This window comes from Neltuma alba, unplaced genomic scaffold, assembly GCF_004799145.2.
Source record: "Neltuma alba isolate B1F8T4 unplaced genomic scaffold, ASM479914v2 tig00012197_pilon, whole genome shotgun sequence".
NCBI lineage: Eukaryota > Viridiplantae > Streptophyta > Magnoliopsida > Fabales > Fabaceae > Neltuma > Neltuma alba.
Genome location: NW_021636737.1, coordinates 278,757 through 306,084, shown reverse-complemented (window position 1 = coordinate 306,084; position 27,328 = coordinate 278,757). Strand labels below are relative to the sequence as shown.

Below are 27,328 nucleotides of genomic sequence, written 5' to 3'. Positions count from 1 at the left end.
ATCTAGTTGATATTAAACATCTTTTTGAATTTTATTCAAGTATGAGGGATTGGGCGACAGATGATAAAAGAGAACTAATAAACAATACAACAAAATTCATCCAATCTTATCCACAAAGCACTGCAAACATGTTTCACTAAAATTTAAAAAAAAAAATCTTAAAGTTCATTGATTTTGTTTTAAATTTTAATAATTTGCAAACTTTATCCTTATTTTATATATTTCTTTTTGCTAAAAATGTTTATTTACTATATACTTTATATTTTAATAGTTTGTTCTCATAAAGAATAAATAAAATAATATATTTTCTTCATCCTTTTTTCCCCATGACAATATAATACATCTGCCCTGTCTAATATAAATTTCAATAAAACTATGCATACTACGAGATATTAAAAAACATAAAGCATAATTTTCAATCATTGAAATCTATGAACTCTATATTAGGTTTATATTTTATATTCATCCTTTTTTTTTCCCACCTTTACATATTCATCCTTAACATCAAGCCGCCAAGAATTTATCATACATCAATTAGTTGCTAAATAAAAGTATTATTATATGTATTCTTATTTATGCCAATCAATTAATGCCAAAAATTTTCATATCGTGAAACTATGAAGCCCATGTGATTTTTTTTAGATATTGTATTTTTGTAAAATTTAAAACAGACGAATTAATTTCAATTATCTCTAAAATAAGTTTGTTATGGCTTGACTTCAAATTTACTATTTAAAATAAGTTTGTTATGGTTTGACTTCAAATTTATATTCTCAGATATGCAATCAATCATGTTGGCTAATTAATCAATTGCGACCCGTCAAATTTTTTAAGGGGCAAAAGAAACCAAATTTGCATTTGAGGTTGAGATTTGGCATGTTTTAGAACTCACTTGCAGGTGACATAAGGCCAAACCTGATAATCTAACGCTTTATAGCATAAACGAGACTCCTTGGTGGTGGAAAGAGCGTCAAGAGTTTCAATCGGGCTGTCAAAACGACGTTGACAGCCCGATTTCTTGGAGGGATTCCAACGCCAAGGTACGAATAATCTTTTCGCGCGATCGAATATTCTCATGCTGTTCTGGATTCTTGCGTAGCTTCTCTTGCGCGTTTTCTTTACGTGTGAGTTATGCGGTTCCCGTTTATTCGCTCATTCAATTCTGATACAACTCCACCTACCCTTTTTTTTTTTTTTTCATTTGTTGATTTTTTCTTAAGAGGTTGTCATTACTCTTTCATACTCCGCAGGCGTGTCTCGGTTTTCACACATTCTGGGAGATCTGGGTTTTCTTGAAATTTCCCTCGAAGGTTTTGCATTGAATTTCTTCCATGAGTTCGTTTTCTGGGCCCCTTCAGCGACCTCTGGTAGCTGCTGCTGCTGTTGCTGCGGCTTCCTTCTCTGCTGACCTCTCGGATAAATTGCCTTTGCCATCTCGTGGAGCATCGGATGTTTGTTCAACCACAGATTTGACGAATTCTTCGGCTTATAATTCCATTGAAGGGTCAAGTTCATCATGGGTTTCTCATATTTCCTCTTCTAAGCTTGCTAACCTTTCTTTTTTTACCCGAATTCGAGTGCCTGTTCCTGATGTATATTTCCGTGTCCCATCTTTGGGCCCCAATTACGTTTCAAATTTGCACTATTCTTTTGTTGCTTCGTCTCGACAGCTTCACTGTTTATATCACTCTGCTGGTTTGCCTCAAGTCTCCAGGCCATCGGCATATTCCAAAAGTATATCTTCTCCGCCTTCTGAGGTTATGTACCAATGGCATTTGCCTGAGGTAAATGCCGTGGGTCTTTTAGGTGATTCCAAATGTTCATTGGAGAAATCAAGGACGGTGGTGGTTTTATTGGGCTGGTTGGGGTCAAAGCAGAAACATCTTAAGAAGTATGCAGAGTGGTACACTTCAAGAGGGTTTCATGCCATTACATTTACCTTTCCAATGGATGAGGTTCTAAGTTACCAGCCTGGAGGGAAAGCGGAACAAAATGTTCAGTTGCTAGTGGACCATTTGGCAGGCTGGCTCGAAGGGGAAGATGAAAAGAATCTAGTATTTCACACTTTCAGCAACACTGGATGGTTAACGTGAGTGAATTCATTTCCCTTTGCTATTCACAAGCAAATGCACATATTTAGGCACTTTTCTATTTTTGAGGAAGCCATTTGTCAATGTATGATTGGTTTGGTAAACCTTGCAGATATGGGGTTGTTTTGGAGCAGTTTCAAAAGCAGGATCCTTCAATAATGAATAGGATTAGGGGCTGCATAGTAGATTCTGCACCTGTTGCCTACCCTGACCCACAGGTAAAGACTCTCGCAATTGTTAGACTCTAGTGAACTTAGCCTTTTGTCGGGGGAATCTGTGTGTGTCATGCTACTTGTTATCCTTTCTAATATTCTTGATGTTAATGCTCTCTCTATGGAGCATAGCCATTTGCTGCTGGCAATTTGTAAATCGTTCGTTATCCTCTTCTCTGTTAATACTTCTATCACTATTTCTTCGTCCTTCCTACTTCAGTGCTGTTCACTATACCTCAAATTTAAAACAATCAAATGGATTCACTCTTTGGGTTGCAATAGATTGATGAGCGGAGATATTAACATTTGAACTTCCAAAACAGTTTATTATTGTCGCCAATGAGGATCATATTAAAAATATGATGCAATGATATTTTCCCCCAATTTAAGCCCTTGAAGTTCTTGGACATTTACGAAATTAGAGTGAAGAGACAGATGATTCCTTTATTTTTTCGTGTCCTAGCCTGCTTTTTAAGGTGCTAATTTCTGATACATGGTAAGATAAATCATTTGATTGTCTTTTCAGGTCTGGGCTTCAGGTTTCTCCGCAGCATTTCTCAAGAAAAATAGTATGGCTACAAGAGCAAGCGCGTCCTCAGATTATACAGACATTAAGGCATCAATTGCCAGGGATGAACCTGCAGCAACTGAAGCAGCTTTACTTTTAATACTTAAGAAATTTTTCGAGGTGGTTCTAAATCTTCCAACAGTGAATAGGTATTTACTCTGCATTAACTCCACTTTTACTAATTAATGGACAAAAGATGATATTTGATCCCATTCCCACCTCTCATAAGTCTTTGATACACTCCAATCCCGAGTACTCTTCTAGAAAATGAGTTCACTGATTAGATCAGGTTGTTTTTGAAGTCTCATAACCCCTGAATGCTTCAGGTTTAGCAATGTGTTTATTCACACAATTAATGAATCGAAGATGAGAATTCAGGATCAAGTTTTTAAGAACTTTTGAAGTAGGATTGTATTAAGAAACACTAGAAATAGGTGCTTTAGAAAAGTGATATTGTACAATGCCCTATGTAGCTTCTACACTAATGAATTACTTAATATTGAATAAAATTCCCAGCTGGAGAGCTTGATGAATGTGATGTTCTGGAACGCTGGTATCGCAGGTCCAGGGACGTAGTTATTTGACCTAGGTATAATTAATCTCAATAATGTTGGCTCATGGGAGATGACTAATCCTCAACAACTCTAGTACATAAAAACTCATTGCTTCGGGATGTCATGTGTACTTATTTATAGAAAGTATGAAGTACAAAGACATGCTTGGATGAATCTGAAATTGACTAACTACCTAATCTTATTACGAACCTTTAACAGGATTATCAACTTGTCTGTCATATTCCATGTCCAACAGATATGTGTAGCTTTTGCATGTCATTCTTATTAAAAGATAATATTCTACAGAAACCTTCTATATGAATACACATGATCTATCATAATAATGTGAAATCACATTTGCAGGAGGCTCACTGATGTGTTGAACATGTTGTCTTCAAAGCAACCCAACTGTCCTCAGTTATACATCTATAGCTCAGCAGACAGAGTTATACCTGCTGGTTCTGTGGAATCATTTGTGGAGAAGCAGCGCAAGGCTGGGCATGATGTGAGGGCGTGCAATTTTGTATCCACGCCCCACGTCGATCACTTCAGAAATGACCCAAAACTGTATAGTTCTCAGCTTACCCAATTCTTTGACGAGTGTGTGCTCACTCGTTCCCAGTCTTCTCACTAGTTCCTATGTTCGTGGCTTCTGCTTGCAAGCCCTAATAGTTGATTAATCCTCGAAGCAGCCATCCTTGATTGATGCTGCTTATGCTCTGATTGCTAAACTGGCATATTTATAATGCAAATGAGGCGTAGTTCCACCTATGCTGTGCTGTTTCCTTCGTGCATGTCATGCCAGTAAATTAACGCATTCCTTTGTCAAGGACAAGACTCTGTAAACTTTGAGGTCCTATTTCAAGTCCAGATCTGCAAATGTAACATAGTGGCACCGTTCAATTCCATGGTTACCATTTGAAAATTTGAGATTACATAAAATTCTTTAAATCCTTAATATAAAAACTTATTTTACTTTTAATTTGGTACTGAATATAACATTTCAATCTATTTTGTTTTTCTGATTCATCTATTTTTTTTTCAAAAATAATCATTATAATAGTTATATATATTAAATATTTTATTAAATGGTAACTCTAGTTAATATATATTACTCTCTCTGGTCTTAATTATAAGAGTTAGTTGACTAATTTGAAGAGATTAAGAATGCAAGTTGAGTTAGTTATTTGTTCTAAATAGGTGTTGTCTTTCCTAAAATATCCTTGCTAATCAAGTGTATTGACTAGAACCATCATTGTTAGAAGGGTTACTTTGAAAAAAATATATATAAATATGAGAAAGAAAGTGGATTTGAGTCTTATATTTAGGATCAAACTAAAAGTCAAACAAGGTTTTATATTAAAAATCGGAGCTAGTATTACGTAAAACTTTGAATGTAAACGTATTTTTATATTCTCCATTACATGGATTTTTTGAGATTTGAGATTGAACTGGTACCTTTTTTTGCCGTTGACTTGTAATCCAACGCACACACGCACGCACGCACACTATCACAACTCAAGGTCCAACATATTAATTAGTTGATGCATATAGGTTTTTTTTTTTTTTTGGCCTCAATGTGTACGAGTTACAGGATTAAAGAATAAAACAAAGTGTGGGGAGAAAAAGAAGAAAACGGGCAGAAGACGAAAATGTAAGCAGAAGAGAAGTAAAAGCAGAAAGAGAACACAAATTACGAAAAAGAAAGCGAAGTGGTTCGCGGTCAAACGACAGCAAAAATCATGACGCTCCAATTAAGGCTTGAAAAGTGAAAACTACTCTTAAACGACCTACCAACTGAACACTAACTTGGACAAGGATATGTTACTGGACCCTTAATTAATTAATTGTTTTATTTTCTAAACAATCTAAACGATTAGAATTTAGAGTTAAAATGTTTTGAGGTATTTTTCTAGATGCATATAGTACTCTGAAATACTTTTTTAAATATATTTAACACTTTGAAGTATTTTTTAGTGTATTTAATACTTTAAAAGATTTTTTTTCTGCATCTAGCATCCAATTTTTTTTTTCATATATCCAGTATCAAGCAAAAAAATAAAATAAAGTGCCGCACGTACCTGAAAAATATTTCGAGATGTTTGATGCATTACAAAATATTTTAAAATGCTGGATACACTAGAAAAAATATTTCCAGATGTCCAATGCACTTTAGTCCTAAAATTATTCAAAATGATTTAATTAACAAGAATCCAGACTCTTGAGCCAAGGAGGGTCATTGTTCAGGCGGGAAAATGTTGTTGGATCTTCTTCAATGTGGAAACTGGAGAGTTGCGCATGAAACTTGCATTTTAGGGATAATTAATAATATGCAAATTCTTATAGTTTTAATTAATTTTTCATTGAATTTTTTATCAAGTTTTCGTTCTTTTATGTGATTTTTATAAAATCAGGTAATTATTTACCGTATTATTTTACTTTTACATTTCCATCGTCAATGCATTATATTGCTGTGAGTAAAGAAGATGAAGCTGATTTGACTAAAAAGCAAGAAGAAGAAGAAGAAGCTGAAAAAGAAAATGGGGGTCATCTCAGCCTGGTTTCAACCGTCGGCAGCTTGGTTTGCACTTTACGTTTAGATGAACAGCGAAAGAAATCAGTTGGTAGCGGAGCTTGTCAATTGTCATCTACGGGTATTATTATGGGAAAATTTCACTGTAGGACCGCAGAAGACAATTAATCTCAAAGAGCCCCCAAAACTTTCTGAAACCTCACTGCAGGACTAAGGGGCCAATCTGATATTAATTTCACAAACGAAATGACGCCACTGCCCCTAGTAGAAACTTATTTCCTTGAGGGAACAAGTACGGGAGAGCGCATTTGCAAGAGGAATTAGCCAATTTGCAGAATAAATACATATATTCACACGTGGAATCAGTCCGTTCACATGTGGACTGGTTCAGCTGAAGCATGTGTCCGTGAGGGAACAAGTGCGGGAGAGCGCATTTGCAAGGGGAACTAGCCAATTTGCAAAATAAATACATATATTCACACGTGGAATCAGTCTGTTCACATGTAGACTAGTTCACCTGATGCATGCGTCCGTGAGGGAACAAGTGCGGGAGAGCGCATTTGCAAGGGGAACTAGCCAATTTGCAGAATAAATACATATATTCACACGTGGAATCAGTCCGTTCACATGTGAACTGGTTCACCTAAAGCATGTGTCCGTGAGGGAACAAGTGCGGGAGATCGCATTTGCACGGGGAACTAGCCAATTTGCAGAAGAAATACATATATTCACACGTGGAATCAGTCCGTTCATATGTGGACTGGTTCACCTGATGCTAAGGGTAGTGGCGTCATTTCATTTGTGGAATTAATATCAGATTGGCTCCTTGGTCCTGCAGTGAGGTTTCAGAAAGTTTTGGAGGCTTTTTGAGATTAATTGTCTTGTGCGGTCCTACAGTGAAATTTTCCCTATTATTATTGTATTCGACTATTCGTTCATAACCAGCACTTTTCACACCCCCGAGAGAAACGCAGAGATATTATACAGGGTTAATATAAATTATCACAATTTAAATCAACCTTTATTTTAGTTTTAATTTTAGTCTTTTAAATTTAAGATATTAATTTTTAAAATTTAATAAAAGTTTAGATTATTTTACTTTTTAAGAACTAGTAAAATTTATAATTTATAATTTTAAAAATAAAAATAAAAAATAAGAGCAAACTTCAAGTGTCAAACATTATATTAACCCTATATATATACCGTTTATTTCACGGCCTCTGCTAATCTCTCTGCCATTAGCCCCCCCCAAAGAATATTTGGGGGTGGAATTAGGGCTGGGGTTTGATCGGCATACCCCTGAATGGCCTCGACCGACGCCGTTTCGGACTCTGCCCTCTGCATAAACGACGTTCTGACGGATGATGAGCTCCGGTCCATCCTGGCCAGGCTCGACAACGACAGGGACAGGGATATCTTCGGGCTCGTTTGTAAGAGATGGCTTCACTTACAGAGCACCGAGAGGAAGAAGCTTGCTGCTCGTGCGGGGCCCCACATGCTCCGCCGAATGGCTGCCCGGTTCACCCGCTTGGTCGAGCTCGATCTCTCTCAATCAAGTTCTCGCTCTTTCTATCCAGGGGTTACCGATTCCGACCTCTCTGTTATTGCCAATGGCTTCAGATACTTGAGGGTGCTCAATTTGCAAAATTGTAAAGGTGGGCATCTTTTCTCTCCTCCTCCTCCTCCTTCTTTTATCTCTTACTTTTGCGATTGTGATCCTTGAATGAACTCGTATTGACTCCCATTTCCAACTTTTCTGCACCGTTTTATGTCAGTTATGGTGGTTATTATCGATAAAATGTCTATCCTAGTATTTGCTGTCTGTGGGGCTTGAGCATTACCCTTTTATTTTGTGGTAATTGCTGTCTTTATTCCGCTGTTGCACTGGTTTCATTGTCTGTCGGTAGAATGATTATGATTACTCATGACATGTGACTTGTGCCCCTCAAAACCGGGGTCTTGGTTCCGAAAATGTTGAAGTCTAATATTCGAACCTATCTTCACATGATGTATGACTTTACTCTAAAAGGTGTTTTTGCTTGCTAGCAAAGATCCTTGCTGTCACTCTCGCACTCTAAAGGGTGAACGAATAATCCTTCCCTCCTTCCTTTATGGTCTCGCAGTTGTAATATGTAAATGAAGAGGGTGAAGCAAGTTATAAATAGATGGATAAAGGGGAAAGAGTTAGAAAAAGAAGGAAAAATTTGCATTTTGGCTTGGGGGGACTGTAGTATCATAAAATTTCACATGATCAAATTGGAGTGATGTTATGTTCTTAAGTTTTCAGAATATCATCCACTTATTTAGTTTGAAAGTTTCAAAACAAGATTGACAGGATACTGGTTGTGTTGGTAATATATAGGGATCACAGATGTTGGAATGGCTGCAATTGGTGAGGGTCTTTCAGCATTGCAGTCTTTGGATGTATCCTACTGCAGAAAGCTGACAGACAAGGGGTTATCAGCAGTTGCCAAGGGGTGTCCTGACCTACGAATATTGCATCTGGCGGGATGCAGATTTGTTACAGATGGAATATTAGAAGCTCTCTCCAAAAACTGTCATAATTTAGAAGAGTTAGACTTGCAAGGATGCGCAAGTATTACAGACAAAGGACTGACGAGCCTTGCAAGTGGCTGTAAACAAATTAAGTATTTAGACATCAACAAATGCAGTAATGTTGGTGATGTAGGGGTTTCTTGCCTTTCCAAGGCTTGTTCGTCTTCTCTCAAGACACTGAAATTGTTAGATTGCGATAAAATTGGGGATGAAACTATAATATCCTTAGCTGAATTCTGTAACAATCTTGAGACTTTAATCATTGGTGGTTGCCGGGATGTCTCCGATGATGCAATAAAGTCACTGGCTACTTCTGGTAGAAGAAATCTAAAGAACTTGCGGATGGATTGGTGTTTAAACATCTCTGACTCATCATTGAGCTGTATATTAAATCAGTGCAGAAGCCTTGAAGCTCTGGACATTGGCTGCTGTGAAGAGGTGACAGATGCTGCATTCCACTTAAGCAGTGAAGAAGCTGCTCTGAATTTGAAGGTTCTGAAGGTGAATAACTGTCCAAAAATCACAGTGGCAGGTATAGGCATTCTTTTGGGCAAATGCAATTATCTAGAATATTTGGATGTAAGGTCCTGCCCACATGTTACCAAGGCTGGGTGCGATGAGGCTGGGTTGCATTTTCCTGAATGCTGTAAAGTTAACTTCAATGGCAGCATCAGTGAACCTGTTAAGCTTTTCTGATGCTATGATAATTTAACAAGGCTGGTATCATCTGAAGATGAAGACATTTGGAGATGTGAAGTGGATGCATCTAGTATCATGTGTATCATATCAGTTTCATCCCGAGTTGTAAATTGGGTCTGTATTTGTATATTTGTTTTCTGCATTTGCAAATTATTGCCTTACTCTCTTTGCATTTGTTCCTTGGTTCGCCTTGTGCATGAAAATCCTCACATCATTGGGACCTATTTCACCTCAAAATTCGTTGTTCTGCGTTGCGATGTATGCTTGGTGGGTGAACTTTTTGTGTTTTTTTGCCCCCGCCAACGGGTGAACTTTGCTTCAAATGTTCTGACCTGTAACGTTGTGTCCAGGTTGAACTTGACATTTCACCCAATGGCTAGTTGTAGCTTCTGGTCATAAATGTCGTTTTCAGAAGTTTAATCTCGATCAATTCAGATTAATTGGTTGTCAAAAACTATTCAATTCATATATATGTATGTTAAACATACTCTAATATGATAGCGTCTTCTAATAATTTAATTTTAAGTTTTTTATTTTTATACCTTCCTGATTACTTATTTATTTAGCAAATGTCAATAGTTCAACTTTGAAAAAATAATTATCTAGTCAAGATGAGGATTTAGTACGTATATTTCTTCAATGATCAAAATATGATCGATCAAAAAATAAAAGTTATCAAAGCGTGAAATAGGAAAACACTCATTGCTCTAATATGTGAGCGTCTTTTAATAATTTAAGTTTTTATTTTTATACCTTCTTGATTACTTATTCATTTAGCAAATATCAAAAGTTCAACTTTAGAAGAATAATTATCTGCTCAGGATATGGAATTAGTACGTATATTTCTTCAATCATCAAAATATGACCGATCAAATCGTACACACAAATTATGATCGATCCAAAATAAGGTTATCAAAGCATGAAATAGAGGAAAATACGCATGCCCCAAAATTTGAATTTCGGCCCCTTGATATATGGAATAAAAATTATAAAAAAGAAATTTTAATTATTGTAATTTTGAATAACCAAATTATTCTGATAGATATAAATAGATTTGTCAAATAATCATTTTGTGAAAGGCGAAATGAATAGATTTAGAGGCTGATATTCACTACAAACATAGCATAAAATAACATATGTTGGCAAAAAAAAACAAACAAACAATAGAAAACTTCAAAATATTCAAACTGATTGCGTAGTTTAGACCAAGTAATTATTCTATGAACAATCAATGGAATTGATTTGGCGCCTTGGCGGGACAAGCTTAAAAAAATAAAAAAAATAAAAGAGAAAAAGAAACTTGCAATAGAGGACTGAGGACACGTTAGGATCTTCATCAGGGAGATATCGTAGCACGTACGTATAATTTAACAGACTCCGTTCCCCCCCCCCCTCCCCCTTCTCTTTCCTCTTGAGTGATTCCATGATATAGTGGCGCGACTCTATCCTCAAAATCAACGATCCAGATAAGGAGTGCAATTAATTAATTTTTGATTACTTATTAATTTAATTAACAAAATAATGGAGGCTAGTCTTGGTCCATTTTTATTTTTTTTATTAATTATCCTCGTTCCACACCCAACAACCTTCGCCTCCCTCTCTGCCCTTTGTTCATTCTTTCACTTCTCAGCTAAACTCAGGTGGGTCCCTTCTCCGCCGTATCTTGGTATCTGCTCGTCGGAGAAAGCATGGCTGACTCACCCTCTCCGGCGCCTGAGCAACCCTTGCTGGATTCTGATGATTCGCAGTACTGGTGCTACCACTGCGAGAAGCGTGTGTCCGTAGAAACGCATCCGGAGGGCCCTGACATTCTCTGTCGCGAGTGCAAGCATGGCTTCGTCGAATCGATTGCTTCCCCGTCTTTGGCTCCTCCCTCTACGACTTCTGATCTGATCGACGATCCTCATTTCGAATCGCAATTCCTGCGCGTACTTCGTCTACTTGCAGAATCGGCGCGTGATGAAGACGCGCCTCCACCTCCGTCTCGAAACCGCTCCTCAGGCGATGATATTCTCAGGGTTGAGTTCGAGGATTGGGATGATGATGGAGAAAGCAGCAACAACAATAACAACGACGAGGACGACGAAGATGATGGGGTGGAGTTTCACGATGAAGGAGAAGAGCAGGAAGGTGCCGAAGAGCACGAAGATCGACTAGGAGAAGAGGACCCAAGTGGAGATGAAACCGAAGAAGATCTGAGAAGGAGGAGTATGCGGAACCGGATCAGAGACTTGACCAGTCGGATCAGAGATTTGGCAACCGGCACGAGGAGCAGGAGGAACAGGATCTTGGACTGGGCTGATATACTGATGGGTCTTGAAGACAATTCCATAGAGCTGAGACTTCAGGTACCTGATTCGGATCGATTTTTCGGGAACCCGGGAGATTACGTCGATGCTGCTGATTATGAAGCTCTGCTGCTGACCATGGCGGAAAGCGACGGAAGCGGGAGAAGAGGGGCTCCACCGGCTGCAAAATCTGCAGTGGAGTCGCTGCCGACGGTGGAGATTGTCTCAGAGGATCAAGCTTTGGTGTGCGCGATATGCAAAGATATGGTGGGTGTGGGAAGCATGGCAAAGCGATTGCCCTGTGGACATCAGTACCATGGGGACTGCATAGTGCCCTGGTTGGGCTCCAGAAACTCATGCCCAGTGTGCAGGTTTGAGCTTCCAACGGATGACCAGGACTATGAGGAGGAAAGGAAGAAGAAGGTGATTACCTCTACTGCTAATGGGGCATCAGGTTCTGGTGGAACCGATGCGATATCGGGTTGATTTCTAAATGGTATGTTCTATACTATTTATGTAATATATTATATTTGGTGATTTTCATCTTCTTTGCAAACTTTTTCACTTGCCTACTACGGTTTTCTTTTTCTTTTCTTTTTTCCCTTCCTCTTTAATTGAAACTTGCGCAATGTTGTTTACTGGAAGTTTCATGAAGCTAGCTCTTTAGCTCACTTTGTATATAGAATTTGGATCCACATGATCACACCGCTTCAATGCAATTTCAAGTTTCCTCCTGTGCCACGTGCTGATTTTGCTAAGCATGCCCTCTGTTTGCGGACACTTGGATTGTTGGAATCATAAAGTTATGTTTTTCTCCCTCTTGAGTTAAGTTCAACAATTTGAACTTTGATTGGTTGAATCTCCTTGCATGAGTTGTGGCATATGATCTTTCAAAGTTCACTTAGGTTTGATTTAGTATGTCATTTAGTTTTTGTTGAACTTAAATGTTGAGTCTTGACAAAAAGCATCGAATAATTTATAGCTGGAGTCAAATGTACATACACCGCGAATCTTGGGTTTTTGGTATTAGAATTTATGAGATTCAACGCTTTAAGCTGGAATCAGAATCCTTATTCTAAACTTGTGTGGAGAATGTTTCAAGTTGAAACAAGAAAACAACTGAGTGCTAGAATATAATTTATAACCAGATACGATCCATCTGAGCAAAAAAGTTAGCGAACTGAAACATAAATCTGATTGCTTACTTTATTAGAAAACCATGCCATCTTTGTTCAGAATATTTAGTGAACTAATTTTAATGAAGGTTCTGAAACTTGTCTCTTAAATCTTAATGCCCTGTATAATAAGCTGCTCTTCATCAGAGTTTCCTTTTAAAAAAAAAAGTTGCAAGTGTCACCCTCCCAACTTCGAGCCAATTGCTAGCACCTCCAACTTTGAGCATTAAAAGATATTTCTCCTACCAACATCTTCATTACAAGAGTCAGCGACAAGATGAGCAATAGGGTTTAAACTTTAAGGGTGATAGCTGAAGGAGATATTTTCCAATTTTTCAAAGCTAAAGGAATGTTTGCAGATGGCTCAGAGTTGAAAAGCGTTGCTATTTGCATTTTCCCAATTCTGCAACCAATTTATTCATATAACTTGATGAACTTAATGAATTTCTCGTCTTTTGTCTTGCAATTCATTCCATTCAGAAGAACTGATATGCATCTGACATAATTGGGAGGTTGCTGTAGTTGCTTCTTTTGAAAAAGGCATTATAGTTGATTCATGTTTCTTGGAATGGAATTCCTTCCAAAGTCTTCTGTCTTGGAACACTTTAATTTTGTATTGGTGTTTAGAGACCATATAAATTCAGAATTGATCAGGAAAACACGAGATGCATAATACTGCTGCTTCTTTGCCGCTTTCTTCTCCCGGTACTTGCTTTCCATTAAGTGCTTTTTTTTTTTTGGGGGGGGGGTTAGAGGAGCAGGCACTAATTGCTTTATAAGCAAGAACTTATAAAGGAGCTTTTAAGCTACAAGGGTATTGGCTTTTTCATTGAAGTGCCTTTGTCAACACTGAAATCGTGGCACACAGATAATAAGGCATTCTTAATCAGTTATACTCTGACCTATAGGTTCTAAAATTAGGTCGGGTTTCTCTGAGGAGTGATCTCATTTGTTAGTTTTGATTCCTTTGTGATGTTGGCATTTCCATGGAGGGAAGCCAGGAAGCTAAGCAGTGATCCTCTTTTCCTCCGAGCAGTTCTCTGAGGGAAAGTAAATTCACCGGGTATCTTTTAAATCCAATGTTATCCAAGATTGTGTCTGAAACACGGATGCGCTTGACTTTTTGGTTACTCCCACTTTGCGTAGGCTCCACCAAATGCAAAATGCTTCTTTCACCACTCCCAAGTAGGAAGCCACTTATTGTCACGATGCGACTTTATGTTCCCCCCTTCAACCTTTCTCGGATTGTCATTTTTCAATCATGAGGGGAGTAAGCGAGGATATTATTCGGGCAGCATTCCTCTGAAAACAGAACTTCATATCCACTACTTTTTTCTTTTTCAATAAAACAAACAGTACTTTGCTGGTTAAATTCAGCTTTCTGGTTTGGGATAGATGATTTCGGAACCAGCCATCTCAGCAAAAGTTTTGTTGTTTGTGTGCTTTCGATTTATAAAAGCGTAAAATGTCAAATGTGGTTCTCTGTAAGCGTAAGCTGATTTTGGAGAATGGGGAGTGAAAGCTGCGAGCGCCGGAAATTCATTCTAAAGGTGATTCATTTTATGAAGAGACTATGAACTGTCGATGAAGTTACTAATCGCTATCATTAGTAATGCTTATAATGGTAAGATCTGGCGGTTACTTGTTCAAAGACGCCTGCTTATTTCTGTTATTTATTGTTATTCTATTTATAATCGTATCCATCTGCTAACCAGCATGCTCCGGAATTTGTGAGCAAGTACCCATCTTAGCTACATTTGGTACTTTGAGTGAAGAATTGAGCAGGAAGTAACAATAGATCCTTTTGTTTGGTCCAACCCCGGCCCCTCCCCACAAAAAAAAAAAAAAAGAGGATTTTTTTTTAAAAAATAAAACTATTTCCTTTGTATCATATTGAGGGAGGCCCCGTTCTTCTCCAATGTAAGCATTTGAGCTAAAATAGTTAAGGAACTCTTTAAGTTTACAAGTAACTGGTTGAATTTAAAAAATCGCGTCTAGAAAATTAGAAAAAATTCGTAGACGCGTACCTGTTCTGATGGTAAAAATTAATCGTAACAATTCCCCACTCTTTTTTTTTTTTTTTCCGGGTGACGCAGAGGTAAGGTGCGTATGCCCAAATTTAGCAGGGTTAAGTTGAAGAGCAGACCAGAAAAAGATGAGTATAATAGAAATCGCATTTATTGTCGTGCGGCTTCGCCCCACTTCTCATCTGAAGCATGGACATAGGGTGAAGAACTTAAAGGCTGAAATTAAAAAAGGCTACCTAGCAAGCCATTTCCCTGTGGTTATATTTTCATGTAGCCTACACGCCCAAAGCAAGCTCCTTGATCCAATAGGATCATCCCATTGATGGAATTTCTTCAAGTAATCTCCCGGCCCAGATATTCTTCCAGATTGTCCAAGCATTTCAACAAGACATGAGAAATGGTCAAGATTGGGGGGTGATTCCATACTTTCTTAGTTTCTTTCATGGAATTGAGGTAAAGCTTGCCCTTGTCCAACAATCCTGCCTGATTACATGCAAACCTAGAGATAGGCGAGTTGGAAACACAGGAAATGCTTTCGTAACAGGACTTGATTGTTTGAGCGCGAATCTACAGCCCCAGTTCAAGTGTCGCAAGACTAGCACAAGCACTGACCGCAGTGGCAGATGTGTATTCATTATGAGGAAGCTGCATTTTAGAAAACAGACCAAGTGCAAACCATTGCTCCCCACATCGGTCATATCCAGATATCATAGCCAACCATGATATAAGATTGCGTTCACACATTTTATCAGACACTTTGCGTGCAAGGGAGATGTAAACATTAGATTGCAAGCTGCCTTCAGAAGAACAGCGCGAATGGAAAGACCTTGCTAAAAAAATCCTTCTTTCTGGAGAAGCGGTGCAAGAGCGATGCAATTGCTTCTGGTATCATAGAAGTCTAAGTTGAAGTTGAGACATCAAGGACCCGAATACATAGAAACACAGGAAGCTTTAACCATATGGCTTGGACATCAAATGAAAGAGAAATTGGGATTATGCAGTTAAAAACATGGAAGAGAAGTCTCCCAATTGAAGCATCTCGACCAATAAAATTATGGAGGAGGAGCTTTTCTACTCAAAAGTTACATCATCTTCAATTATGATCTGACGTTAGACTCATGCTGGAAACTCACGAGTCATGAACCCCATAAAATGCGAGAGAAGGTTAGACGTGAATGCATGAACGTGAAGTTGGGTTCACGTGCAAATGATATAACTCCGTATTCATAATTCTACATATTTTTGCTTATGAATCACTGGGAATTATATGAGATGAGATTGTAGATTATGGCTGGCAAAAAGAAGAAATCGTAATTTAGGAAAGAGGAGTTATCAACTAATATGTAGACTCAATATTCACAACCCACACATATTTCATTTTCGAATGATCACTTGTTAATCATTTAAGAATTGAAGAGTTACAAATTCTTAAGCAGGATTTTTAAATTGAAATAAATGTTGGCAGTTTCACTAATCACATACGAAATTTTTAGAAAATTTCTAATAAATCATTTTAGAGGAGTTGTTAATTCATGAGAATTTAATACGATATCACACGTGAATAATGTGAAATGGGATTGTAAAATATAAAAGAGAATTTGTAAATAAATAAACTTCGCATTCACACTTTTTACCACTCGTAAAATGACAACGGTCAGTTGGTCACTTATAAATTGGAGTTATGATTTTTTTTTAAAAATATGATTACGTCTTTAAACAATAAGGCTATTAACTAAAATTATAAAAAATATTTCCTGCCACCACGGTTATGAATTCTTGCTTGTAAATTGAAACGATTACATGTACGTTTGTCGCCCAATGTTTTATGGGAATTTGCAACCTTTTTTTTAAAATCATTTGAGAGGGGCTATTAATTCTTTAAAACAGCTTATAAATGATAAGACCTCTTATTGACAATCTCATGTATTTTACCACTCAGGTCCTTAGGATTATTTTCCCCTTCTCACGGTGGAAGGTATTTTGAGAAAGTATTTAGATGGAATTAAAATTATGATTTAAAAATATTTTTATATATATAAAATAAATATATAAAGGAGTTTATCTCATTTTATAAAAAAACCTTTTAAAGAAGTATTTTTGGATGATTTTAAACGTTCCAGTAGTATCTTCCGTATCTATTTTTACTGTATTAGAAAAATGTAAAAGAAAAACATTTCGAAAATTCCTGACTCAAAAATGGTTCTGGAACCAACTGCAGGGTCCATACCGCGCAGGGGCAGTGGCGGGAGAAGAGAACCTGGGGAAACCTTTTCCCGGCTATATAAAACTCTGACCTCTTCATGAAAAGCTGCGCACTGCTTGGTTCGAACTGAAAGATTTCATTTTTGGACCGAAATAATCGCTCAGATTTTCCATTGTTACATTTACAATCCACTGGAAGCGAAAAATAGTGCTTCCGATGGAAGATATTGGGAAAATGATTGGAGATTTGAGCTTAGGAGAATTAGTAGAGGGCCAGCAAGGTGAGGCACTCAGAAGCAGTGCCTTCCTACGGTTAAAATCTTACTGTTTAGAGCTTCTGGAGCTTGTGCGGAACCCCAAGAAGCATGCTTCTGTAATTCCTTCGCTTCGTCACTTTCTTCAGAATTCTTCATCCAGTACCTTACAGCCCTTCTTCGAGTATGGCCACTTACATAGAATTCTTACATATTCATGCATCACCCAACTCAAGTCTTATTTATTTAAAGAAACTTCTCTATACTGGCTTAACTTTCAACGATATGAAGTGGTAGCAATTTACAGATATTTATACTAATGTATTAGAAAGAAGGATGAAATGACCGTGAAAAGGCTGGCGCTTTTTAACATCTGCGTTTGATTTTATTGTCTACTGAAGTCATGATTGATATGTTTTGATTATGTCAATAAGTTTTGCTAGTGATCATACTTTTGGCTTTGGGTAGTGCAAATAAATCCTTTCCAAATTTTCTTGAGAGAAACGATTCATTGATGAGACTGGAAAACAATACGTCAACAAAGGACACGTAATCCTCCCAGGAATAGCGAGAGAAAAACTGCACAATTTACACAAAAACTGGCTTAAAAGGGCTTTGCAATCCCTTTGTGAATCCACCAGGGACAAGCGTTTTGACCCTATTTTAACCGATCCCGTTTGGGCATTGTGCTGTTCTCTGAAATGTCTTGGCTAAGAAAATAAAAAATAGTACATTGGGAGAGTTACTCATTTTGACCTGATAACGTTCAAATCTTATAGTCGTGTTTTTTTTTTTTAAAAAAAAAAAAATGATTCGTGGCCGGGCATGTTCTTTGTGTGACCAACATTCAAACATATTTTATATGGATATTACGCAAAAGATAAGTATTGTGATTGAGCTTGTCATGCCTTTAATGGAAATACAGTTGAGGTGGGCATCTGTTTCAGTGTTTTCCAAACTTTTCTCTGCTGTAATATAAAAAGTCATGCTTTAAATCCTGAAGCTTTAGTCGTTGAATTCCGCTGGTTCATTTTATATGATTGTTTGATTCTTACTTCAGCCTTGAATATGGCCTTAACTATATACTTTTTTCCCCCCAGTTACACTTTGTTCCCATTACTTTTGCTCCTGGATGCTGCCATTGAATGCAGATCTACGCCAAAAGTAGGTTCTAAAGAAAATTTTACAACGTCTGATGTACCAAAACCACCTAATCCAGTGAGTGATACTGTGGCAGAAGGCGTTGTTTGTTGTTTAGAGGAACTTCTGAAGAAGTGTCATTTGAAATCTGTGGATCAGGTGGGCTGATTTTCATTCACGTCTTGAATAACTGTAATACAAATATCTGAAAAGCTTCTTTAAGCCTTTATTTACTTTTCATTTTATATTTTATATACTACTGAACTACGTCTGAATAATTATATGTTGAGGATGTGTAATAGGGATAACCCTTCTCTGGCCATTTTAACATGAGGAAAAGGAGATCAGGAGAAATGAATCAAATAGAAATGGGGTTTGGAAAAATGTGGAAATCCACTCCTGATGCATGATGATGCTGGACTGAACATATTGAAACAGGGAATACATCAAGCATTTTCAATTCTACGAATTGAATTTTTTGTCCTCAAGGCACAAACGTACTGTGTTTTAGAAGGAAATACAGGGAACTACCCTCCAAATAAGTTTAAAACTGGGAACACAGAGAGACATCTAGTGCAATATTATTTTATAAATCTATATTATTCAGCAAGATGGAGGTCCTTGTTACCACTATCGGGGTTTTCTTCAATTTTTTGTGTTACATATTATTTTGAAAACTCACTTAGATGGTTTTACATCCTTTATGATGTAATCTCTATCCATTTTTTACATCAATATATAGAGTAAAATTACTTTATTCAAATGCTTATTAAGCTACTGGGACTATATTTTGCTCCATAATTTTATACATGAGATATAATGATGTGCAAAAGATAGTACTTTCAAGTGTTAAAGAGGAAGTTGTATTACATGAATTTCAATGGTCTTTTAACTCAGCCTCACACCTCAGTACAAGTCTGTTGTTGACTTGTTTACATTTTCTAGAATTCTATCAAGTAAAAATTTCTTTATCATCGAAAGGCTTCAAGCAATGCATGGTCAATGAGAATCAACTCTTTTTTAATTGCCCCGGACTTGCAATTGTATGAAGCACAAATTCCTTATCATTTAAAAGCCATCAAGTAATACATAGTCAATGAAGATGAGTAAGTGCTTAAGTGCCTCGATTATATTGTTAAATGCTAGGAACAGTCTTTGTCAAGTTTTCCACTTGCTGCATGCTGTTTCGTTTGTTAAAACACCCTGCAGAGGCCATATGAAAACTTGAGCTGTGATGTTTGTTTACACAAGTGGAATGAAGTTGATGAAACTAAACTGTGATGACATTCCTCAACAGATGGTTGTAGTCCTAAAGAAATTAACATACGGGGCTTTGCTTTCACCACTTGAGGCTTCGGAGGAGTTTCGTGAAGGAATTATCTTGTGTTTCAGGGCACTGCTTCTGAGTTTACAATCCTGTTCTGATGAGTCGTGCTCATGCGAACAAATTCCTGGTTTTCCTGCACTTTCAGAGGACACAGATGATACGCCTCATTGGAAATCTTCCAAAACTACTGCAGAATCAGAAGTCTGTTTACTTGCTTTTCTTCGCTCTCAAGATGCATCAGCAGCCATTGGACACTGGCTGTCTCTTCTTCTAAAAGTATGTTGATTTTTTGGTTGTTGGGCATTCCTACTGAAATTCCAGTGGGAGTTCATTTTAAAACAGTGAACTTTCCCACTTTTGTTTCCTAACTTTCACTTAATAACAAAATAACCAAAATTTGTCACTAGTATATGCGCATTTTCTCCATAACGCAAGATAAGTTTTAGGAATCAAAGTAGAAAACAATTGCTTGAAAGGAACCTATATGAGGACATGCCTTTTCTTCTGTTGTCAAAATTTAGTTAAATCACGCCTTGGAAGTTTATAATACCTGGTTTTATAAAAAGGCTGCAGATACAGAGGCTGCAAGAGGACATCGAGGCTCTGCAAGACTGAGAACTGAAGCCTTTAGAACTCTCCGCTTGCTGGTTGCTAAGGTAGTATATTTAACAGGTTCTTTAAACAGCTTGTAAGGTTTTGTGGAAAGTTTCTCTTCTGCTGGTATTTGGTGCACTTTGTTAGATTATATATGCTATTAGATCAGATAAATATCATTTTTTGGGTTGGGGGTGTTTATTTTTCAGCTGAGATTATTTTTCAGCTGAGAAATTGGAGAGTTCTGTTGAGCTAATTTTTTTAACCCACTTTTGTCTGCTTCAGTAATTTCTGTAACTCATCGATTCTTCTGTTATGAGGGAAGCTGACTGGATTTTTGCAGGTCGGTACTGCAGATGCATTAGCCTTCTTTTTACCTGGTGTTGTTAGTCAATTTGCCAAAGTTTTGCACAGTGCTAAAACGATGATGAGTGGTGCGGCTGGTAGTGCAGAGGCTATTGATCAAGCAATTAGAGGGTTGACTGAGTATCTTATGATAGTCCTCAGGGATGATGCTAATGCACCTGTCATGGGTGTTGAAGCTTCATCTAACTTTGGTTCTGATAACTGTGAATCCACTGTGTCTCTTTTGGAGGAGCTCCGTCGCTTGCCTGTTAAAGCTCAACTTCAAAATGAAGTGATTGAAGATACAAGGCATGAGTTGGGGGAAATCCCTTGTTCAAACACTGAACTACAAGAAAAGAGTGGTGATTGTAGCAAAGCGATTGGATCTTTGCATGTGAATCGAACAAAAGATTGGTTGGAGAAAACATCAGCTCATTTAAAGAAGCTGTTGAACGTAACATTTCCACATGTATGCTCATACTTCTTATTTAAGGAAATTTATTGGCTTGGCCTTGTTGTAGTCTTCCAGTTGTTTATATTCATACATGCATTTAGGCATGCGTCTGTTTGTATACATTGCTTTAATGTTTTATGTAATTGGTGAAATTATTGAATTTCAGATCTGTATTCACCCTTCACAAAAGGTGAGAAAGGGACTTGTTAATGCTGTACAAGGACTTCTATTGAACTGCCACTACACTCTGGGAGAGAGTAGACTGATGCTTTTGGTGAGCTTTGAACCGGTTAAATGGAAATTAATTCTGATAGGGTTTTTGTCCTCAACATGTTTTCTCGATTGGGATTTAGAGGATATTTGTTTTCATTTGGTCTCCTTTTCTTTGTTTTTTTTTTTTTCCTTTTCTAATCTTCATGTCACTAATTATGCAGGAGTGCTTATGTGCTTTGGTAGTTGATGATTCTGATGATGTATCTTCTACTGCACAAGAGTATCTTGAATATTTATTCTCTCTAAACTGGAAGCCTCTTCTAGAACAGGATGCTTCTGAAATATTTAGCAGGTAAATTTTTATGGATGCAAATTACTTACTCTTGATGGTTTCCCTTTTCTCTTCCTGATACCTCTTTAAAATTTAGGCATGTTGAAAAGCTTCCCAAAGTGGTGCTTGGCAATGAGGAGTCCCATGCAGTGTTGAATGCGCAACAGTTATTAGTGATAATATATTATTCTGGTCCTCGTCTAATGTTCGATCAACTTCAGTCTCCTGTATGTGCTTCCTTCATAAATTCTCTTACTTACTTCTACACATCTCTGTTTTTTGGATTTATATATTTTGGATACTGATGATGCATTACCATACAAAATCGGAGTATCTTGCAATTTTGACGCGGGAAAAAATTATTTGGTTGCTGTAATTTTTCTGCTTTGGGAATACTCTAATGTGATAATTGATTCTGGAAGAAGTTAGTTTGCAATAATTAGATTCATCTTTAGTTATGCCATTAAATTATTTCTTGATCAAATATACTTTCTGTATATAAGTATTACATGTTCCTATTTCTTGTTTGACATATATCCTTTTGCGTGAACCTGATTAGGTGGGAGCTGCTAGATTCCTGGATGTATTTGCCGCATGTCTAAGCCATAGATCAGAGTTCTCTGGTTCACTTGACAAAATCATTTCAAGATCATCAACATTGGCGTACCTACCCTCTGTTGATGACTTGAAATCTGGTGTTAATTTCTTATGTCCTGGTCTTCCTATTATGAATGCTGGCTTGTTGGAAGCTCCAAAGTACAGCCTTATTGAGGAAAATAATAGACAAAAACCTATGAAAGCAGAGGGCTATGAGCTTCCTCGTATGCCCCCTTGGTTCAGTAATGTGGGTAGTGTTAAACTATACCAGCCTCTTGCTGGGATTCTCAGACTTGTTGGATTATCTTTAATGGCAGGTGATTTCTAATTCAGTGTTTTTCTATTAGCGCTCTGACTGTGCATCTAAATCTAGTACTCACACTCATTACCTTGCGTGTCATCACTAGATAGTAGAAGTGAGGGGCTTCTGTCATATATAACTGAGACTCTACTTGGTCACATTCGTAAATTGGTTTCTGAACTCCGTATGAAAGATTACAATAAAGAAAGCTGGCGATCTTGGTATGAGAGAACTGGTTCAGGACAGTTATTGCGGAAAGCAAGCACAGCTGCATGTATGCTCAACGAGATAATGTTTGGTCGATCTGATCAAGCTATTAATGGTTTTGCTAGAGTGTTTCATAGATCTGCTACGAAAAGGGAAGGCATTGAGGTCCAGTCTTTCAAACTTGATTGTTCACTTCATGAATCTGTTTGGAAGATGCTACATGATGAAGGTGCAAGAAGTCATTTAATGGATTGCATTGGTGGGATCTTGCATGAGTATTTATCTGCTGAAGTTTGGGGTATTCCAGTCAACTACAGATCTGTGGACATGCATCTTAATGCTGAAGACGACGAACCTAGCCCATACCTTTTCCAGGACGCTGCGATGCTACACGAGGAAATACACATTTTCCTTTTGACTGGCTATTTATTCTCTGTAATTAGTGGTCCTTTCATTGTATGACCACCTGTACTGGATAGGATATTAATAGCTTCATTTATTTGGAACAGGTTATTATTGATGGACTAGGAATCTTCAATCTATGTCTTGGAAGAGATTTTGCTGCAAGTGGGTTTCTTCATTCATCTCTTTATTTGTTGCTTGAGAATCTCAGTTCTCCAAGTTTCCAAGTTAGAAACGCTGCAGACTGTGCCTTGCATATACTTTCCACCACATATGGCTATTCAACGGTTAGTTTCTCTGTTTCAAACTCCCCCACAACACCCCCCCCCCAAAAAAAAAAAAAAAATCCTCGCATGACTTCTATCATGCATGCATTCTTGTAGGTTGGACATCTAGTTCTGGAAAATGCAGACTATGTCATTGATTCAGTATGCCGACAGTTGCGTCATTTGGACCTTAACCATCATGTGCCAAATGTGCTAGCTTCTATACTTTCCTACATTGGAGTGGCTTCTAAGATATTGCCTCTTCTAGAGGAACCGGTATCACCATATCCTTGATTGTGAATGCTGTTTTCAAGCAATTATTTTAATTTTCAAGTATGGCATGATAATTTTTTTTGTCGTTCCAATTATCTAATGTTTCCAATACCAGAAGACAGCAGGTTTTCCTAACAGTGCTTGCATCTATTGAGCATTATCTGACTAAAATGCTATTTATTTTGACCCTTTTTTTTTTTTAAAGTTGTGTTGCTTCATATTATGGTTTATGTCATCGTTTGTTCCTTTTGTTGTGGTGCATAGTGAAGAAATACCTTTAACATGCTTTGAGTTTTTTCATTGTGATCTTGTGGTCAAATGATGTTCAATCAAACAGATGCGCTCTGTGTCAATGGAGCTCGAGATACTTGGTAGGCATCAGCATCCCGATTTAACCATGCCCTTCTTAAAGGTCTGTTACTCTCTCATTTCTCTCATTCTTTCCCTCTCGCTTTCCATGTAACTGTACTTATGTGCATGTGTATGTACACTTGTTTACCTTTTCAAATGTGAGACGTGCTCTTATTTCTTTACTATGTAGTTTTTTAGAAATTCACATTCACTCTTAACCTGTTTCTAGTTCTCGCTGGGAAGTATTTTTATAGGTATTTTATGTTTGGGACGCAGTGATTGATTTTGGATATAGTGTGTTATAATCAATTAACCAATGAGAGAACAAATTCTGGGCAATCCAAATCATTCTATCTATCATCTTTCTCTCTCAATTCTTCTGGCAACCAATATTCTCAAATATAACCTCTGAATTCAGATTTACTGAAGCCAGTATTTGAAATAATGATTTTTCCCCTTGTTTACCAACTCTTGATTTAAGGTAAACTCCGATGTCTATCCTTTTTGTGATGCATTCTGTGTCTTTTAAGTCTGTGGATTTGCGTGAGTTATTATCAATGAAATCTAGTCAATAGTAATAACACCCAAATGTCTTTAAATTTTTTGATCTCAGGCAGTAGCTGAAATTGCCAAGGCTTCAAGGCAGGAAGCTTGCTCGGTGACCCCTCTAGCAGAGTCATTTGCCGGATATGTCAGGTCTATAATTTCAAGTGCAAAAGAACAAACAGAAGGTCAAAAAATTGCTATTCACTTCTGACATTACTGTTTCAGTTCTTTTAAGATGATTTTGAATCTTGGGTTTTTTAACTTGAATGCAAAATTCATTCATTTATTATATTTAGGTTGTACGCTTCTTTGATATAAATGGTACAAGTGACCATATATGTAGACCTAGCAGGCCAAGCCCTTGCAACCATGATTTTAACAAACCACTACTAAACACAAATGAAAGATCAAACCAAGGAAAGTTCCTTAGAAGTAATTCTTATTTGACACAACCCCAGATCCAACTACAGGACCTAATTATAAAATTACCTGTGGTCTGATAGAAAAGAAAAATAAGAAAAAGCTATTAACCCTGGCATTTAGCCCTTCCCTTCTGCTAGTTTATTTCTAAATTATCAATGGAAACTTTCAATCTTCTGGAAATATATGAATTAATTTCTAGTGTCCTTGACTATGGGGGTGTTTGGATACCCCAATAATCACTTTTCAGAAGCACTTTTCTGCAAATCGAGACAAACTTCTCCACATATTTACTTCGTATACCGTAAAAGCAATTCTGAAACCATGGATTTGATCTTATCCAAACACCCCCTATGTCAATAATACTATAGCATATAAAGACTTGTTCCTTCTCCATTAACTAGTAGCGGATTATACTATCCTTCTTTCTTTCTTTTGGAAATTAAGGTTTCAATTTTGCTAATGGATTTTGGCCGAAAAAATTTCTTCTAATGGAAATGTTATGCTTTTAGACCAGTGGGAGGCCATTTTATTCAAGTTGAATGATTCCAGGAGATATAGAAGAACAGTTGGTTCTACTGCTAGTTCATGTATCACTACAGCAACCCCCCTTGTAGCTTCGTTGAAGCAAGAGACATGCTTGGCAGCCCTGGACATAATTGAGGTATTTCGTCGTGAAAGTTCTTTTACATATCCTCCGAGCACATGACAACTGATATAAGGATGCATGAATCATATGCCCGCTTTCCGGGTATCAGGAATATTGGTTAGACATTTGATATTGAGCCAATTTTGAACATTGACGCAGTGAATTTCTTTTTTCAATATATTGGCAACTGAACGTTTGTGTGCTCTTATTCGGTATATTCTTTCTCACCAAAGGAAAATGATGAAAATTCAGATGTATAATTCGATTATTCTTTCTGGTCCAAGGGTGGCATGTTGGCATTGGCAAAAGTGGAAGCTGCATATAAACATGAAAGAGAAACCAAAGAATTATTGGATGAAGTCTTGCAGTCACAATTATTGTATCAGTTGAAGGATACTTTAGATGCCGCTGAAGAAGGGACTGATGAAAACAGGTTGCTTCCTGCAATGAACAAAATATGGCCATTCTTGGTTGCTTGTATTCGGAACAAGAACCCAGTGGTGAGCAATACTTATTTCATGCTCATCTGTTTCTGCAAAGAGGATTTTGAATCTAATTTCCTTTTTTAATGAAAAGGATGACTTCATTCTCTTGTTTTTCTTTATCTAGCCATTCTTGCATGTGATTCCCCTCCTCATAACAGAACTTCCTTGGTGTATGCTTTTGACCAAGTTATATGGCACCGATTGCTCATTGCTATTTGTTGTATTTAACCAATTGGCAGGCTGTCCGGAGATGCTTGAATACTATCAGTAACTTGGTGCAAATCTGTGGTGGAGATTTCTTCACGCGTCGCCTCCACACTGACGGAACACACTTCTGGAAGCTTCTAAGCATATCCCCATTTCACAAAAAAGCCAATGTCAGAGATGAGAAGGTCCACTTACAACTCCCTTACAGAAGCAGTTCCCCAGCTTCAGAGGATTCTGTGGCTGAGGGTTCCAATCTCAAAGTTCAGATCGGAGTACTCAATATGATAGCTGATTTATGCCTTGATAAGAGGAGCGCCTCATCATTAGATAATGTTGTGAAGAAGGTAAGTGGCCTGGTGGTGGGGATAGCTTGCAGTGGGGTAGTGGGACTTCGTGATGCTTCTTTGAGGGCTCTTCGTGGACTTGCGTCTATTGATCCTGATCTTATATGGCTTCTCTTAGCTGATGTCTACTACACTGTGAGGAAGACAGATATGTTGCTCCCGCCAACATCGGATTTACCCCATATCTCTCGAATTCTTCCTCCTCCTTCGTCCCCTAAGGAGTATCTGTATGTCCAGTATGGTGGCCAGAGTTATGGCTTTGACTTGGACCTCGCCTCTGTGGAGGTTGTTTTCACGAAACTTTTCACCCGTGAGCTTACCTAATCATCAAATTTATAGTCAAACATCCGAATTCGCCCGCATTACAGCTTATCCCCCCCCGGGGGCCAAAACCAAAAAAAAAAAAAAAAAAGTCCCTCCTCTCTTTTTTGGGGTAAATTATATCTCCCCGCGTTTTGTTCGTACATGGACCCTGTCTCTGGATGAACCGTGTAAACACGACTTTGAACAGAAGAAACGCTCTTGTGAAAGCAAATACGCGTGTTATTCAAAACGGGAAATTGTATTCAAAAACACAGCATAACATTAATCCGTAACCGTAAGTGAAAACTCGTTACATCATAAACATTGTCATTCGAAAATCATATCGTCGTATTCTGGGAATCTTTCCAGATTGGTATTGCCGTGAAAATCTTTCGGGGTTTAGTCATCAATTGTA

General features: G+C 37.6%; 4 protein-coding genes across 4 annotated transcripts; all 4 read left to right on the top strand.

Moving 5' to 3' along the window:
- Window positions 1–951: 951 nt before the first annotated feature.
- LOC114724742 (transmembrane protein 53) lies at window positions 952–4,156 on the top strand. Its single transcript, XM_028911184.1, has 5 exons — window positions 952–1,040; window positions 1,223–2,089; window positions 2,203–2,308; window positions 2,829–3,019; window positions 3,788–4,156. Exons 2-5 carry the CDS (start codon window positions 1,332–1,334, stop codon window positions 4,056–4,058), a joined length of 1,326 nt encoding a protein of 441 aa, XP_028767017.1. The 5' UTR covers window positions 952–1,040; window positions 1,223–1,331; the 3' UTR covers window positions 4,059–4,156.
- A 3,033-nt stretch (window positions 4,157–7,189) lies between these two features.
- On the top strand, window positions 7,190–9,473 carry LOC114724701 (F-box/LRR-repeat protein 2). The gene is made up of 2 exons (XM_028911112.1): window positions 7,190–7,612; window positions 8,320–9,473. Exons 1-2 carry the CDS (start codon window positions 7,261–7,263, stop codon window positions 9,207–9,209), a joined length of 1,242 nt encoding a protein of 413 aa, XP_028766945.1. The 5' UTR covers window positions 7,190–7,260; the 3' UTR covers window positions 9,210–9,473.
- A 1,310-nt stretch (window positions 9,474–10,783) lies between these two features.
- LOC114724777 (E3 ubiquitin-protein ligase CIP8-like) lies at window positions 10,784–12,261 on the top strand. The gene has a single exon (XM_028911226.1). It carries the CDS (start codon window positions 10,901–10,903, stop codon window positions 11,984–11,986), a length of 1,086 nt encoding a protein of 361 aa, XP_028767059.1. The 5' UTR covers window positions 10,784–10,900; the 3' UTR covers window positions 11,987–12,261.
- A 4,713-nt stretch (window positions 12,262–16,974) lies between these two features.
- LOC114724702 (uncharacterized) lies at window positions 16,975–26,962 on the top strand. The gene is made up of 17 exons (XM_028911113.1): window positions 16,975–17,342; window positions 18,259–18,457; window positions 19,596–19,901; window positions 20,192–20,281; window positions 20,563–21,033; window positions 21,185–21,292; window positions 21,453–21,583; window positions 21,660–21,789; window positions 22,122–22,476; window positions 22,567–23,063; window positions 23,177–23,356; window positions 23,453–23,611; window positions 23,946–24,020; window positions 24,573–24,690; window positions 25,438–25,589; window positions 25,859–26,074; window positions 26,299–26,962. The coding sequence occupies exons 1-17, from the start codon at window positions 17,122–17,124 to the stop codon at window positions 26,932–26,934; spliced, it is 4,044 nt and encodes a 1,347-aa protein (XP_028766946.1). The 5' UTR covers window positions 16,975–17,121; the 3' UTR covers window positions 26,935–26,962.
- The last annotated feature ends 366 nt before the right edge of the window (window positions 26,963–27,328 follow it).